Source organism: Taudactylus pleione, unplaced genomic scaffold, assembly GCF_031769625.1.
Source record: "Taudactylus pleione unplaced genomic scaffold, aTauple2 ptg000019l, whole genome shotgun sequence".
Lineage (NCBI taxonomy): Eukaryota > Metazoa > Chordata > Amphibia > Anura > Myobatrachidae > Taudactylus > Taudactylus pleione.
In genome coordinates this window covers 12834589-12849206 of record NW_028284421.1, presented here as the reverse complement: position 1 = coordinate 12849206, position 14618 = coordinate 12834589, and the positions used below count along the sequence as shown (strand labels likewise).

The window sequence follows — 14618 nt, the reverse complement described above, 5'->3', positions numbered from 1 at the left end:
AATCTTCACAACACATTGCAAACCAGAGCTTTACTGGGTTTATAAAAGGTGCTGATTAGAAGACAAATTAAAATTTTGCTCTGATGTACTGTAGTCTAATGTTAAGGGGTACATTTATTAATGGTTGGTTTGTGGTCGTTTTTGAAACCATCTTTCCGATGGCGTGTTTGTGTCTAAAAACTAGCTATTTATCATCTATCAGGTTTCAGCTTCAATTGAAACCCGACATCGATGTCAGGCGGGTTTTGCAGCTCTAAATACCATCGGTTTCAAAACCGATGGCAATTAGAATTTCAAAAATGACAGCAAACCCACCCAAACAGAAACACTGCACAGATCACTATGATAAATAAAATGGGGTTCCTCCCTCCCAAGGAACCACCAGGCCTGGGTTGAAAAGCTCGGGGCTATTCCCAGTACCCCTTTTGGTGTTGGGTACGGAGTTAAAGGTGTAAAAATAGAAAATAATATTGTTCTTCACAGGCGGACTACAGGTTCCAAGCAAGGCAGTCCCGGCATGCACTGACATTAAGGGCCTGCTGGCAGCTGTAACCCCCCTGTAAAAATAATATTAAAATAAGTACTATATACAGTGTTTCTCATAATGACAGCAGGTTACTGCTGGTTACTCCCATGGGACTGAATGCTCCCATGCACCCCCCCAAAATATTTCCATTAGGCACGAAATGTATATATATTAATATATAGTTTGTTATCACTTGATACTATACCTTTAAGCATGTACTGGGCAGATTAGAACAACAAAACGATGAGTCTCTTGGCTTTAAACTATTGTTCAATTTTATTTGTACCTGTCCCAAGCTACAGTAGTCTAGTAACAGCATTGTCAATTACTTTTCAAAATCTTCTTTTCCTGATATGTTTGGTTGTAAAAAATGATGCTTTTATCTTTTATAGGAAATAAACAGCTTATGATTGATGGGCCACAGAGCAGGTAGTTTTGTGCTCCATGTAGTTCATTGGACATCGCTCATAGACAGCTGTATTGGCAGCCATGAGTATTGTGCGAAAGCCTGGTGGAAGTTTAGAATACTGATGGCAACATTGAGATGACTTGCCCTCTAGCGTGCCACAGGTCTCGGACTTCCTCATGGTCTGAATAGATATCAAAACCTGCCTGTACACAGATGCAATTTCTATGCTACATACAGTACACCGGGGACTTGCATGTTGATATTCCCAGTAAGAATATGAAGGTGAAGTGCTCACACTGTGCACATTATGAAAGTGTCTGTTTGACTTGTGTACGCAAATAGATACTGTATAATGGAAATGTTTGCACTGCCATTGTGGCTTTTCCTAAGCAGTATATCTGAAGCAATTCCTTTAGGGAGTTACTAAATTTGCAGAAACATCAAACAGAGATGGCTAATGTAGTCAATGTTGCTGGCTCTCTCAGTGTTATTACATGTCAGATTAGAGATCATTCCTGGCATGCTGCTTACAAAAGTATTTAGAAATGATTTAAACAGACACAGTGGTTTCTAAGCCAGTTTACAGGCAGTAAATCTTCACCATAAAGGATGACTCTATCGGTCTCTATAGGACATGTTTGATTATAAATGGTGCAATGTAGTACCCTAAAAATCTCTTTAATAATGTACACTCCATTAGGCATGTAAAAGAGTATCTATGAAATACCCAGGTAATAAAAAATAGGCAGATATGAAGAAATACAAATATAATTAGAACACTGCTTCTCAGCATAACATTTAAAAAGGAGATTCTAGAAACAAGGGTCCTATTTATGAAGTGCAGCCAATATTCTGAAAACATCTGTTTTTGCAGAACTGGTGCATTTTGGGTACTATTTAACAAGGGAGATCCACAGAAGATATCTCCGACATCTGCTGCAGTCCCCCTTTTTATGCTAGCAAATGCAGTCCCCACATTTTTGTACTCTCTGGTAATTAACTCTCATGTATGTGTTAAGTCCAAATTAAAAAGAAAGTGAACACTTTTTAGCATTATAGCACAGGCTCTTATGGGGCGTGACCTGGCGACTCTGTCTTGAATATAGCCCCGGAAAAGCATTCACGTGGTGTCTAAGGGCAGAAAATGCCCCAGTGACTGATATGCTATGGCTGTTTGGAGGTGGGGACGGCCAGCATCTCCGAAAAATGTGACACTTCTGACTGCATTGCAAGGATCTGCGTCTTGCAACGCAGTTTTCCTAGCCCCTGTTGAGCAGTACTGGTGGTCATTCTGCATGGCGGCTGCTCCCTCCCCAGGACCAACCACCAATGTGCTGACTATAAGTCCCTTCTTCCACCCCTCCTGAGGCACTGCCCCCTCTTCACCAAGGCCCTGTCCCTTCCTACTCCTCCAGTCCTGACTGCCATGTGCTTATTAGAGATGACGATCGGTGGGTACCATCGATGGAACAAAGCCATCTATGGTGAACCATCGATGGTTTGCACTTTTCGATGGCCATTGCTGCTGTGGGGCATGGGTCAATCAGAATTGAGGACGGGCTTAGTGAGCCACGCGGTGGGCTAAGCTCCATGTTGTTGGAAATAGAAAGAAAACATTGGGTCCTAGTTAGTCATCGATAGTAGAGAACCATTGGTTCTCTGCCATTGATCGCAAAACCATTGACCAACGGTAGTTAACCAACAATGGTTGTTGACTATCGATGATTGATAGCCATTCCTAGTGCCTATCCTATCCTGCATCTCTGTGGACCATGACTGTGAGGAAACTACAGGATTCCTTCAAGCAGAGGTAAGTGAGATATTTTTTAGTGTTATCTGGGGGTTGAGGTGCATATTAATATTATATTGGGGTGTATTAATATAATCTGGGGAGGTGGGTAGTGTAGTAATATTATGTGGGGTGGGATTGTAGTGCCATTATGGGGTTGTGTTCTAATGCTGAAATTTGGTATAATGAAATTATTTGTGGTTTGTGCAAAGTTATGTGTGTGTGTGGGGGTGAGAGGTTGGCTGTAGTAGTGTTTCGTGGAACCTCATTAAGGGGATGTGCTGATGTTTAACATATAGATACAGAGCACTTGGGACTTGTTATTTAGGTGATGGGATGGGAAGAAGAACAGCAGAGGGGCCGGGATACAGATGACAGGATGGGCAGAAATGGCACAGAGGAGCTGGGATAGAGGTGACGGGATGGAAGGAAGTGGCATAGCAGAGAAGTCGGGATACAGATGATGGGGTGGGGTGAGGCAGCACAAAGGAGAGGTGACGAGATAGGTTAACAGGCTAAAATTTTACCTAGGATACCTAGAAACCTTGCACCGACCTTGATCCCAGATACAGTAATTTTTAGGGAAATTATACTCATACATAGGGCTCTATTTATTAACATTATTTTTACTAAAATAAAGTGAAAAAGGGTGTTTTCACATCCTTTCACATTATTTTAGTATCACCTAAAGTTACTACAGGACAATTGTAGTAGAATTTGTAAAATTTGTAAAATTCTACTCCAAATCCTAAGTATCACTTATTTGTAGTAAGCAGATCACATTTCCCATAATTGTAATGGGAAATGTGATCTGGCCAAAGTTACTAAAAATAAAATGTGAAAAAATACCGGGGAAAGCCCTGTGATAATAACGTTATCCAGGGTCTCCCCTGGTTACCGGACTCCTGCTCTGCTCTAACGGGCAGAGCAGAGCCCAGAGCCAGCCCCAGTGGAAAAAAAATAGTAAAAAAAAAAACTTACCTGAGTCCAGGGACCGGTGATTGGGGCTCCCGTGATGTCCTCCCTCCAGGCAGCTAGTCTCCCAGCCTGCACTGGTGCCCGGTTTTCACCTGACCGAGTCCCAGTGCAGTATGGGATGTCAGCTGACCGTAGCCACGGAGGAAATCACCGGAGCACCGATGACTGCAGGTAAGTGTAATTAACGGAGGAGGGGGATCGCGGGGGGGGCCTTAGCATCGAGGGGCGGGGCTTAGCGACGGTTGGTCGGCGCATGTCACTTGTCACAGTAATTTTTGCGAAAATACCTTGATAAGTGAGCGGATGGGATTCTCAGGGATAGAGCTTTATCGCAAGCTCTGTTCCTGCAAGGGATTTGTAGTAAATCCCTGTGATATTTCCTGAATTCGCAATGCGCATTCAGTCGGTAATATCACACTACAATTTGCATTACAAATGAGGATTGTAGTAAATAGAGCCCAAAGTGAGGAATTAGCACAGTGCTTATTTCACCCCCACGTCCATAGAGGAGCAGTCCTGCACTAGGCCTGATTCTGGTTTCCACTATAGCATGGGGACCCCAGCTTTGTGTTCTCCCTCCTATAATGGATAACATCCATGTGTGTCAGTCACCAGGGATGATTGTGGATTTGCAGGTGGGATGGAATTTTTAAATAATTAATTCATTATATTTTAAGCATTGCACAGCACAAGGGGGACCGTTTCATTGCAGGCATTAAGTACGTCTACAAATATGGTCCTCCTCCAAACAGGACCCATTAACTATATGCACATGTAGACACAAACTGAACAAAGTAAGAAAAAGCTTCACACACACACACACACACACACACACACACACACACACACACACACACACACACACACACACACACACACACACACACACACACACACACACACACACACACACACACACACACACAAGAGACATATCTATGTAATTAAAGCAGTCCCTCTTTGTCATGATTTATTAAAGTCATAAATAAGGCTAAGCCAAGCAGTAGACAGGAGAAATCATGAATACTTTATTCACTTTACAGAGGCGGTATTAAAGGTGTAAGAGGTTGAACCATGATGTGACATTTTGATTTTTCCATAATGCAGCACCTAAAACTTTTTCCACAACCCTACACATTAGATTCCAATTTGTGGAGCCTTCTCCCAGGGATGGCTGGTGTGTACCTGTGTATGTGCCGGGTGGGTGCATCGTGTTTGCTTTGTTAGTGGACTGTATTTTATGTTCAACATATCTATCATGTTACTGATGTGCTTGTACTGAGTACAAACAGACAGCAAAATGTAATAGTTTAACATTGTCAAGATCAATGTCTAAGTACTGCCTGTATATCATAAAAAGTCATTGCTACAGACGGGATGTAGTTTAGATCCCGGCGGTCGGGATGCCGACGCTCAGAATGCCGGCACCGGAATACGGACACCATCATCCCAACAGTAAGTATTGGGGTTAGGGTAAGGGTTAGGCACTAGGTTGAGGATTAGAGTTAGGCAGTAGGGGGGGGAAGGGAAGGGTTAGGTGTAGGGGTAGGGTTAGGCACTAGGCTGAGGATTAGAGTTAGGCATTAGGGGGGGAGGATTAGGTGTAGGGGTAGGGTTAGGCACTAGGCTGAGATTAGCGTTAGGCAGTAGGGGGGGAGGGTTAGGTGTAGGGGTAGGGTTAGGCACTAGGCTGAGGATTAGAGTTAGGCAGTAGGGGGAGGATAAGGGTTAGGTGTAGGGGTATTGTTAGGCACTAGGCTGAGATTAGCGTTAGGCAGTAGGGGGGGGTTAGGTGTAGGGGTAGGGTTAGGCACTAGGCTGAGGATTAGAGTTAGGCAGTAGGGGGGGAGGATTAGGTGTAGGGATAGGGTTAGGCACTAGGCTGAGGGTTAGAGTTAGGCAGTAGGGGGGGAAGGGATGGGTTAGGTGTAGGGGTAGGGTTACGATGCTTACCGACAGATGTCGGTACCCTAACCCTGTCGGGATTCTGACTGCCGGTTTCCTGAGCGCCGGAATCCCGTACCCAACCCCTGCAGACAATAAGTAATCTTGCAGTGTTCCTAGGACGGTTTTTACAACTTATTTTATGCGAACAAAATACAATTATCATATGTTAAACAGCTTCTCCTGTTATCACCGATCAACAAGAAAATTATTAAAATAGACCAATTTTCTCTGCATTTTCCAAACTGCACCAAGATGTAGTTTCAAAATCAGCAAAGGTCTTTGAAATGATTCAGACCAGATCTACTTATAGGCAGCAATTTACTAAATACGTAGAAGTCAACAAGAAGCTATTTGCAAACAAGACTGTGCAAAAGTCATATAGAGACTCCTACTGTGAGCTCACAGCTGGAAATACAAACCATTAAACTAGTCGGCTCATTCTGCAAGTGTGTTAAAGTTCAGCTTCATTTTCCCAGTTGGAGATACAAACCATATTACTTGTGTGGTAATTTTCTAGTGTGTAAAAAGTACCTTTAATTTAGCTCAAGTTTCAACTTCCAATTTCTTTCCCAATTAAGCTACCAATTGTCCTGCAGAACCACTGCAGCTAAATGAGAGCTTTCTTTCCAGTAATAATCTACGCTGTAGCAATGAGTCGATTGTTGGTGCTAGAGTAATACATACTGTAGTGGTCTTTATTCAGAGATTTACGCTAATGCAATTGAAACTTTGATCTCTAACGGATTGCAATTGTGAAAATATGCTAATGATTTCCAAAGCTTATCCAAGCATAAGGACGCCCACTGCTGCCTTCTTATAGCCGTCCATTGACGTACAAAATCACAAACATCAGTAACATCGTCACAGATCGGGCAGCCACGCAGCTTCTGAGTAAAGTTTTACCTGTCTCAAACACTGCGTCTATCCTGAAACACCAAGAGCTCTCATGCTGCAAAGGAGATTGTAATAGCAGACTTATGCACGACCATGAAACATTGTTTAAATGGTCAGACACACCTGCGTTTGCCTAGCTACCCCCCGTTACCTTTCCAAAATGCTGACTACCTGTCACTCAGTGAGTGAATCCTCTGTGCGAGGATAATCGCAAACCAATCGTTGTGTGTGCGCAATATGGCTTTCACGCATGCATGCGCAATGGCTAAAAATCACACAAACTCTGTAAATATCGGAATTGAGCAAATTTCTGAATCAGGCCTAGTGTCTGTATTTCATCATATAAAAAAATGTGGCATCTGGAGTTCAGAGTTTTCATTGATTAGTGTACTGTATTAGATTATTAGTGTACTGTATTAGATGATTAGTGTACTGTACTGTATTAGATGATTAGTGTACTGTATTAGATTATTAGTGTACTGTATTAGATGTATAGTGTACTGTACTGTATTAGATGATTAGTGTACTGTATTAGATGATTAGTGTACTGTACTGTATTAGATGATTAGTGTACTGTATTAGATGATTAGTGTACTGTACTGTATTAGATGATTAGTTTACTGTATTAGATGATTAGTGTACTGTACTGTATTAGATGATTAGTGTACTGTACTGTATTAGATGATTAGTTTACTGTATTAGATGATTAGTGTACTGTATTAGAAGCAGAGAAACCCGAAGTGCTACATTTGCTTGGGACAGTACATTGTAATAATATATGTTTGGTTATAGTACAATATTATTATTTTAGAATGTGCATTATACTAATACACATTTTTATTTTAGTGTAAAGGATGGGATAAATTTTGCTTCAGCTGCCACAACAATGTATGTGCACACTCTAGTTTATATCAGCCATGTCCATGGCTGCTATTGTGCAGTGGACATCATAGAGAAGATTGTATTGCCTGTATGCGTCCATAGTATACATCTGTACAGTCATCCGGTCCCACAGTTTATGTGTTAGTAACTGTTCCATAATGCTGTGTCTGCCTTTCTTCTCCAAACCTTTATACTTTAAACTGGTCCTCCACTTATATCCAAGAACTGACCCTTGCAGACTGCTTAAAGGGAAAGTTAGGAGCAAATAAAAAAACAAAAACAAACAAGGAACAATTTTCTCTTGGAACAAACCATATTGCAATGCAAGGGGCAAAATTACATTGAATTTTTGCATGCAGGGAGAATGATGTCTGCTTTTGTATGTAGTGGACACATTTTAGGCAGCTTTGTTTCTACACTGAAATGTAGATATAAGACATGACGCACATTTTCCTAACTATAAATCATTTAATTCTGCCCGACTTACAGTGTAACATAGTTTTGCCAAGGTGCAAATTGCTCCTTCTTTTTGCTCCTTTTTTTATTTGCTCCTAATTCTCGATCAGGCCCTCTATGTTACACCAGTCATCTATATTACAATGTATTTTTCAGGAAATGTCTATTCTGTAAAGAATTAATGTATTGTGTGGATAATATTATTCCTTCAGATGCCTGTGTGTATATTGGCTCTTATTCTCCAACTGACAGCAATGCAATGTGTTACTTTGTAATACAAAAATTTTAATTTGATATAATAAATCCTGTAAAGGAAGCTGGATATCCCGTTTTCCCAGGATGATAGAAGAACAGGAATAATGGGGTCTGTGGCCCATGAGTGACAAGGAACATACAAGGATATGAGGTGGATTATAGAAATGGGAAATCCCGTATGGTCAGAATGGGGTAGCAGTGATCAGAATATATACTGTATGGAGTCATTGCATGTTTTATTTAATGAAGACAGAACAGCTTGAACTGTTGTTAGGGCACTGCTAAATGAAATAGTGTATAATGGATTTGGCTCAGTGCTGCACTGTGACAAACATGACAGATTTTACCTTCTGTGCCGGATGAGCAGGAAACAGGGTCACTGGTGGAACGGACAATACTGGCAATCCGGTATTTCCGCGTATGGTGTTGCTGGACTGTCTTTTCCAGGCGTCCTGAGTGAGGTGCTGGATTTACAGGCAATGTACTAGGTGATGGCTGGCACTGTCCAGGTGGCTGACTAAAAACACCACAACACATTTTTATAGGTTTTAATGACTGGGACACTTTCCTTTCTTTGGCTGAAAGCTGAGTCTCTCTTTCTTGTGAGCTGAAGTTCTCAGTGGAAGAGTCCAACGACCTGGACTGAGTGTAGTTCTCACAGTCTTGCCACTGAGACTTGTCTGTGGAGGCTCTGCTTCCATCATCGTCAGGTGAACACTGTGAATTGGTGAGATGAAGGCCACAGCGGAGACTATGTTCTAAACTGGCACAACTACTCCCCGTGGCTGCTGTGCGTATTGTACTATAAGGGGAGAAGTCTGCAGAACGTAAAGAGCCCTGAACCTCTAGGGAACAAAGGTCCTCTGATGAGCAGCTATGTGCTGGGATGTCAACCACTTCGGATACCAGAATGGAGGTGCTATCTACAGACACTGCAATGCAAAACATGAAAATACACTATTAACTTCTATGATCTCTACTCTTAAAACAAATGTTTTCAACACTCAGTAATTGCCTTAATCAAAATGTAAGTATTTTGCCGTTGATATATTTTGTAACACCACGCTGTTACAATAAAGAGTTACACATTGTGGGGCTTTTTGGGCACACAGATCTACAGTCAGGTGCATAAATATTGGGACATTGACCGAATTTTCATATTTTGGTCTCTGTTCACCACCACAATGGCTTTGAAATGAAACAAACAAGATGTGCTTTAACTGCAGACTTTCAGATTTAATTTGAAGGTAATTACATCCAAATCAGGTGAACGGTGTAGGAATTACAACGGTTTCTATATGTGCCTACCACTTTTTAAGGGGCCAAAAGTAATGGGACAAACTAAACAATCCTAAATCTAACTTTCACTTTTTAATACTTTGTTGCAAATCCTTTGCTGGCAATTACAGCCTGAAGTCTGGAACGTATAGACATCACCAGACGCTGGGTTTCATCCCTGGTGATGCTCTGCCAGGCCTCTACTGCAAATGTCTTCAGTTCCTGCTTGTTCTTGGGACATTTTCCCTTCAGTTTTGTCTTCATCAAGTGAAATGCATGCTCAATCGGATTCAGGTCAGGGGATTGACTTGGCCATTGCATAACATTACACTTTTTAGCCTTAAAAAACTCTTTGGTTGCTTTTGCGGTATGCTTCGGGTCATTGTCCATCTGCACTGTGAAGCGCCGTCCAATGAGTTCTGAAGCATTTGACTGAATATGAGCATATAATATTGCCCAAAACACTTCAGAATTAATTCTACTGCTTTTGTCAGCAGTCACATCATCAATAAATACAAGGGAACGAGTTCCATTGGCAGCCATACATGCCCACGCCATGACACTACCACCATCATGCTTCACTGATGAGGTGGTATGTTTTGGATCATGAGCAGTTCCTTTCCTCCTCCATACTCTTCTCTTCCTATCACTCTGGTACAAGTTGATCTTTGTCTCATCTGTGCATAGGATGTTGTTCCAGAACTGTAATGGTTTTTTTAGATGTTGTTTGGCAAACTGTAATCTGGTCTTCCTGTTTTTGTGGCTCACCAATGGTTTACATCTTGTGGTAAACCCTCTATATTGACTCTTGTGAAGTCTTCTCTTGATTGTTGACTTTGACACATATACACCTACCTCCTGGAGAGTGTTCTTGATTTGGCCAACTGTTGTGAAGGGGTTTTTCCTCACCAGGGAAATAATTCTTCTGTCATCCACCACAGTTGTTTACCGTGGTCTTCCAGGTCTTTTGGTGTTGCTGACCTCTCCGGTGCGTTCTTTCTTTTTAAGAATGTTCCAAACAGTTGATTTATCCACACCTAATGTTTTTGCTATCTCTCTGATGGGTTTGTTTTGGTTTTTCAGCCTAATGATGGCTTGCTTCACTGATAGTGACAGCTCTTTGGATCTCATATTGAGAGTCGACAGCAACTGATTCTAAATGCAAATGTCACACCTAGAAGCAACTCCTTTTACCTGCTTAATTGATAATGAAATAACGAGGGAATAGCCCACACCTGTCCATGAAATAGCTTTTGAGTTGATAGTCCCATTACTTTTGGCCCCTTAAAAAGTGGGAGGCACATTTAGAAACCGTTGTAATTCCTACACCGTTCACCTGATTTGGATGTAATTACCCTCAAATTAAATCTGAAAGTCTGCAGTTAAAGCACATCTTGTTTGTTTCATGTCAAAGCCATTGTGGTGGTGAATAGAGGCCAAAATATGAAAATTCTGTCAATGTCCCAATATTTATGCACCTGACTGTATATACAAATAATCTGGACATTTTGGAACTTTACATTCTTCTAAGGAACAATATGAAACAGAATGATGAGACAGCAAGTGATTGGGGCATGTTTTGACTACACATACAATAGCATGCTGATTTGGATTTTGAATGGATATTCTAGAAAACTGAATCAATGACGATAATCTGCCTCTTTGTACAGTATGTGTTTTCATGGATTTCCACCCACACTGCACATCAGAAAGCATTTTTCTCCTGCACAAACAGTCTTAATAGAAAAAGTAATTTTGAGAACCTACTGTATACCTTCCCAGATGCCCCAAACATGAGGATATCGTAAAGCTTACACAAAATGAGAGGAACTGTGCCAAAAAGTCTGTGTTTTGGTTTGGACCAGGAATGGGGCATACTTTGTGCCAATTCTGCATGTTCAGAGGTACTGTATGAAGTACATGCTCTGCGTCTGATATTGACATTGCATCTGACTCAAAATCAAGCCCTTTGTACAGTACTCACAGGCACTTGCTGTGAAACACAGAGGAAACTTTGTATACGAGGCAATGAAACAAGCAGAGTTGTTTTGTATTCAGACTCTCTGCTCTGAACTGTGAATGCCGTAAAAGCACCCATGTGTGCAGAATCGTAGTAACTAAATGAGAAAGGCTATAATAAAAATAGAGGAAACACAAAATAGAACTGGTAATGTGCTTGGCTAGCTTTTTGAGACACTTTTTGCCTTGGAAATGCTTTTTGGTATGTACCTTGGGGCTAATAGACTAACTTCTAATACAAACACCGCAATGTAAGCATAACAAAATAGAATATGTATAAGAGTATAGTCCATTATGTATAAGCAGTAATTCAGGGTTTTACCCATAACAAATAATCCAGCAACTGTACTTTATAAAAGTGAATTTATAAAAAATAAACATATTCAAATAAGAAGAAAAATATATAATCTAACTTATATTAATGAAAGGTATATTTTGGGATGACACTAACCTTGTGTGCTAAAACCAGCTGTGGTATTTCTGTCGCCAAGACTGGATTCTGTCGCCTGATGGTCCGTACTGGTTCCCTGTAGGAATATAACGTGTATATAAACATTAGGCACACTTTTTATCTGTGAAAAACATTTGCCATTAATCCCTTTAGGGCATATTGGCATTTTAAATTACTATGAATGAATCATTTAGTGCTGGATGGTCTTTTATCCATTAAAATCATCACTAAAAGCAAATTATTTTATGTAGAGTATTTTCCTATCATTAAATAGTACAGATTAAATTGAACCAATAAGGGAAAATGGTGTTAAAGCTCAAAAATACATAAATTAGTTTGTGCATTAAAACATGAAAACAACACTCGCTTTTTAAATTAAGGTATTAGGGAGACTCAAGATTGGATGGCAGAAGAGATCCTGGAACCCTGGAATGGGCTAAATACCTGGGGGTATATTTAAAAAGGTTCGATTTTGTTTTCTGTTCGATTTGCCATTCGATTTTAGGTTCGATTTTCTTACAGGGGATTTACTAAAGCTCAAATCGAATGTCAAATCGAACAGAAAAATTAATTTAATTCAAAATCGAATTTCTGCAAAACATCGATGTTTTCCCTTAGAAGATTATAGGATCCCTTCATTTACTAACATTCGATTCTGAAACCAAAAGTAAAACAAACTCAAAATCGAACTGCAAATACCCAAATGAATAGAAGAGCTTCATGCTTTCGATTTGAGCATGAACAGTTCTATTTGACACAGATGCATGCATACATCATTGAGATGCACGCATGTATCTAGTGTAAAAAGCTTAAGTGTTAATTTTATAAAAAAAATGACGTGAGGTCTCCCCTCAAAGCACAATCAGCCCCGGACTTTGCATAGCCAGTCTTGGTTGTATAAATACAGGGGAAAAGATTCGAAACCAATTCGCCGGCCGCAACTTTTCGCCTCTAATTGAATACGGACCTAAATCTTAAACAAGTCAACAATATTTTAAATGACTGCTGGTGCCTTTAGCCATCTTTCTCTGTACAATGGTGTCCTATTCCAGTCTGTATATTTTTTTTAGAATCATTTATATAGGTGCCCATATGTGCCCCAGCAGCCCATATACCGTCATGCACCACATGTGATCGTTCTTGCTAGAGGTTGTGGTATACGAGTTGCAGGTTCATAATGTCAACATGGTCTGAATGTCGACATTGCAAATGTCAAGAGGGTCTAAAAGTCTACATTTGTCATATTGATGCTCTCTACGTCAACACTGACATTATGTCGGCATGTTCAACCTGTTGACATTATGCATGTCGAAGGTGAGAATGTTGATCATACTAACCCTAAATACAGCCTAATCCTAACTGCAGCTTAACCGTAACGCCGATATGTTCATTGTGTAGTCATGTATATTGTTGACATTTTGAACATGTCAACATTTTGTTAATGTTGACCCGTTGCAAGTTGACATTATGAATGAAGTTGGTGACATTGAGAAACATTTAACATTATAGTGTCAACATTCCTAAGGTCGACATTGTGTACGTCGACAATACAACTGCATACCTTTACTAGAAACTCAGAGATCTGTATGTCGAGACTGCGTGTCAGCAAATACATGGTATGACTGTTGCCTTGAAATGTAACTACATGCAAAAACAAAAATTTGTATGGGGAGCAAGATCTGACGTTCCAGCTGTTGAGAAGGCTCATTTACAGGGACAATTCCTGGTTAGAGGGCAGCCCCAGAGTCTCTCTGTCCACCACAACATGTCTGTTCATAATGGGTGTTCAGAAGACGCCAGTAATTGGGACTTGTTCTATACTCTGAATGGGACAACTTTTACCAGATGCATTTGAACAATTAAAGAAACAAAAGCGAGATATAGGACAAACATATACACCATGTTCATGATTAACTTAAGGCAAACACAATGCTGCAACGAGGTATATTTTAGGAGAAAATAAACTTTAATCATGGTCATAAAGTGTTAATAGATAGGACTTTAAATGATAATTTTGCTCTGGCTATCATACCCATTTCCAGTTGGACTCCAATCCCACAATAGTAAGTGCAAAGTGATTCTGAAAACGAATTTAGCTACCACCTACAGTATATATAAACTATGTAGACAAAAGTGATTGCACACCCCAGAGCAAGTGAAATGCATACCATGCATACCATTACACACAGGGCCGGATTAAAGGCCAAATGGGCCTGGGGCTTTATATGCTCAAGGGCCTTTTATGACAAGTGGGAGAGGTGTGACCAGTGCTGTGTGGGTGTGGCCAGTGCCATATGGGCATTTACAATATCAATACCAATATCTCTCTAATGTGTAAAAGTATAAAAGTTGTGAGGAAAATAAAAATACAATTTTAATATTTATGATGTATGGCCAGATGGTGGCTGGTCATCATCATGCTATCATGATGAAGTGCCTATTTGTAGCTGGGGGCCTGGAGCTGTAGCTCCATCTGCCCCATTGTTAATCTGGCCCTGCTTACACACAAGTTCCAAATGGCCACTAATGTGGTGGAATATTTTGTTCACTTGCAGTTCCATGGAAACAACGAATGCTTTTATCAGGATGACAATGCCACCTGTTATGTTTCCAGGATGATGCTGGACTGGTATACAGAAAATTCGGTAACCCGGATGGAGTGGCCAGCTCACAGTCCATATCTTAACCCCATTAAAAACCTCTGGGATGAGTTGGAGGGACGGGTGCTTTCTAG

At 40.6% G+C, this 14618-nt stretch overlaps 1 protein-coding gene across 1 annotated transcript in view; it reads right to left on the bottom strand.

Moving 5' to 3' along the window:
• ENTREP2 (endosomal transmembrane epsin interactor 2) overlaps window positions 1-14618 on the bottom strand; it is an 899787-nt gene that overhangs the window by 34200 nt on the left and 850969 nt on the right. Inside the window, exons 8-9 of the mRNA XM_088443400.1 lie at window positions 11885-11960; window positions 8484-9068 (exon numbers count right to left, since the gene is read on the bottom strand). Coding sequence (XP_088299526.1) covers window positions 8484-9068; window positions 11885-11960 — 661 coding nt within the window. The remainder of the gene's footprint in view (window positions 1-8483; window positions 9069-11884; window positions 11961-14618) is intronic.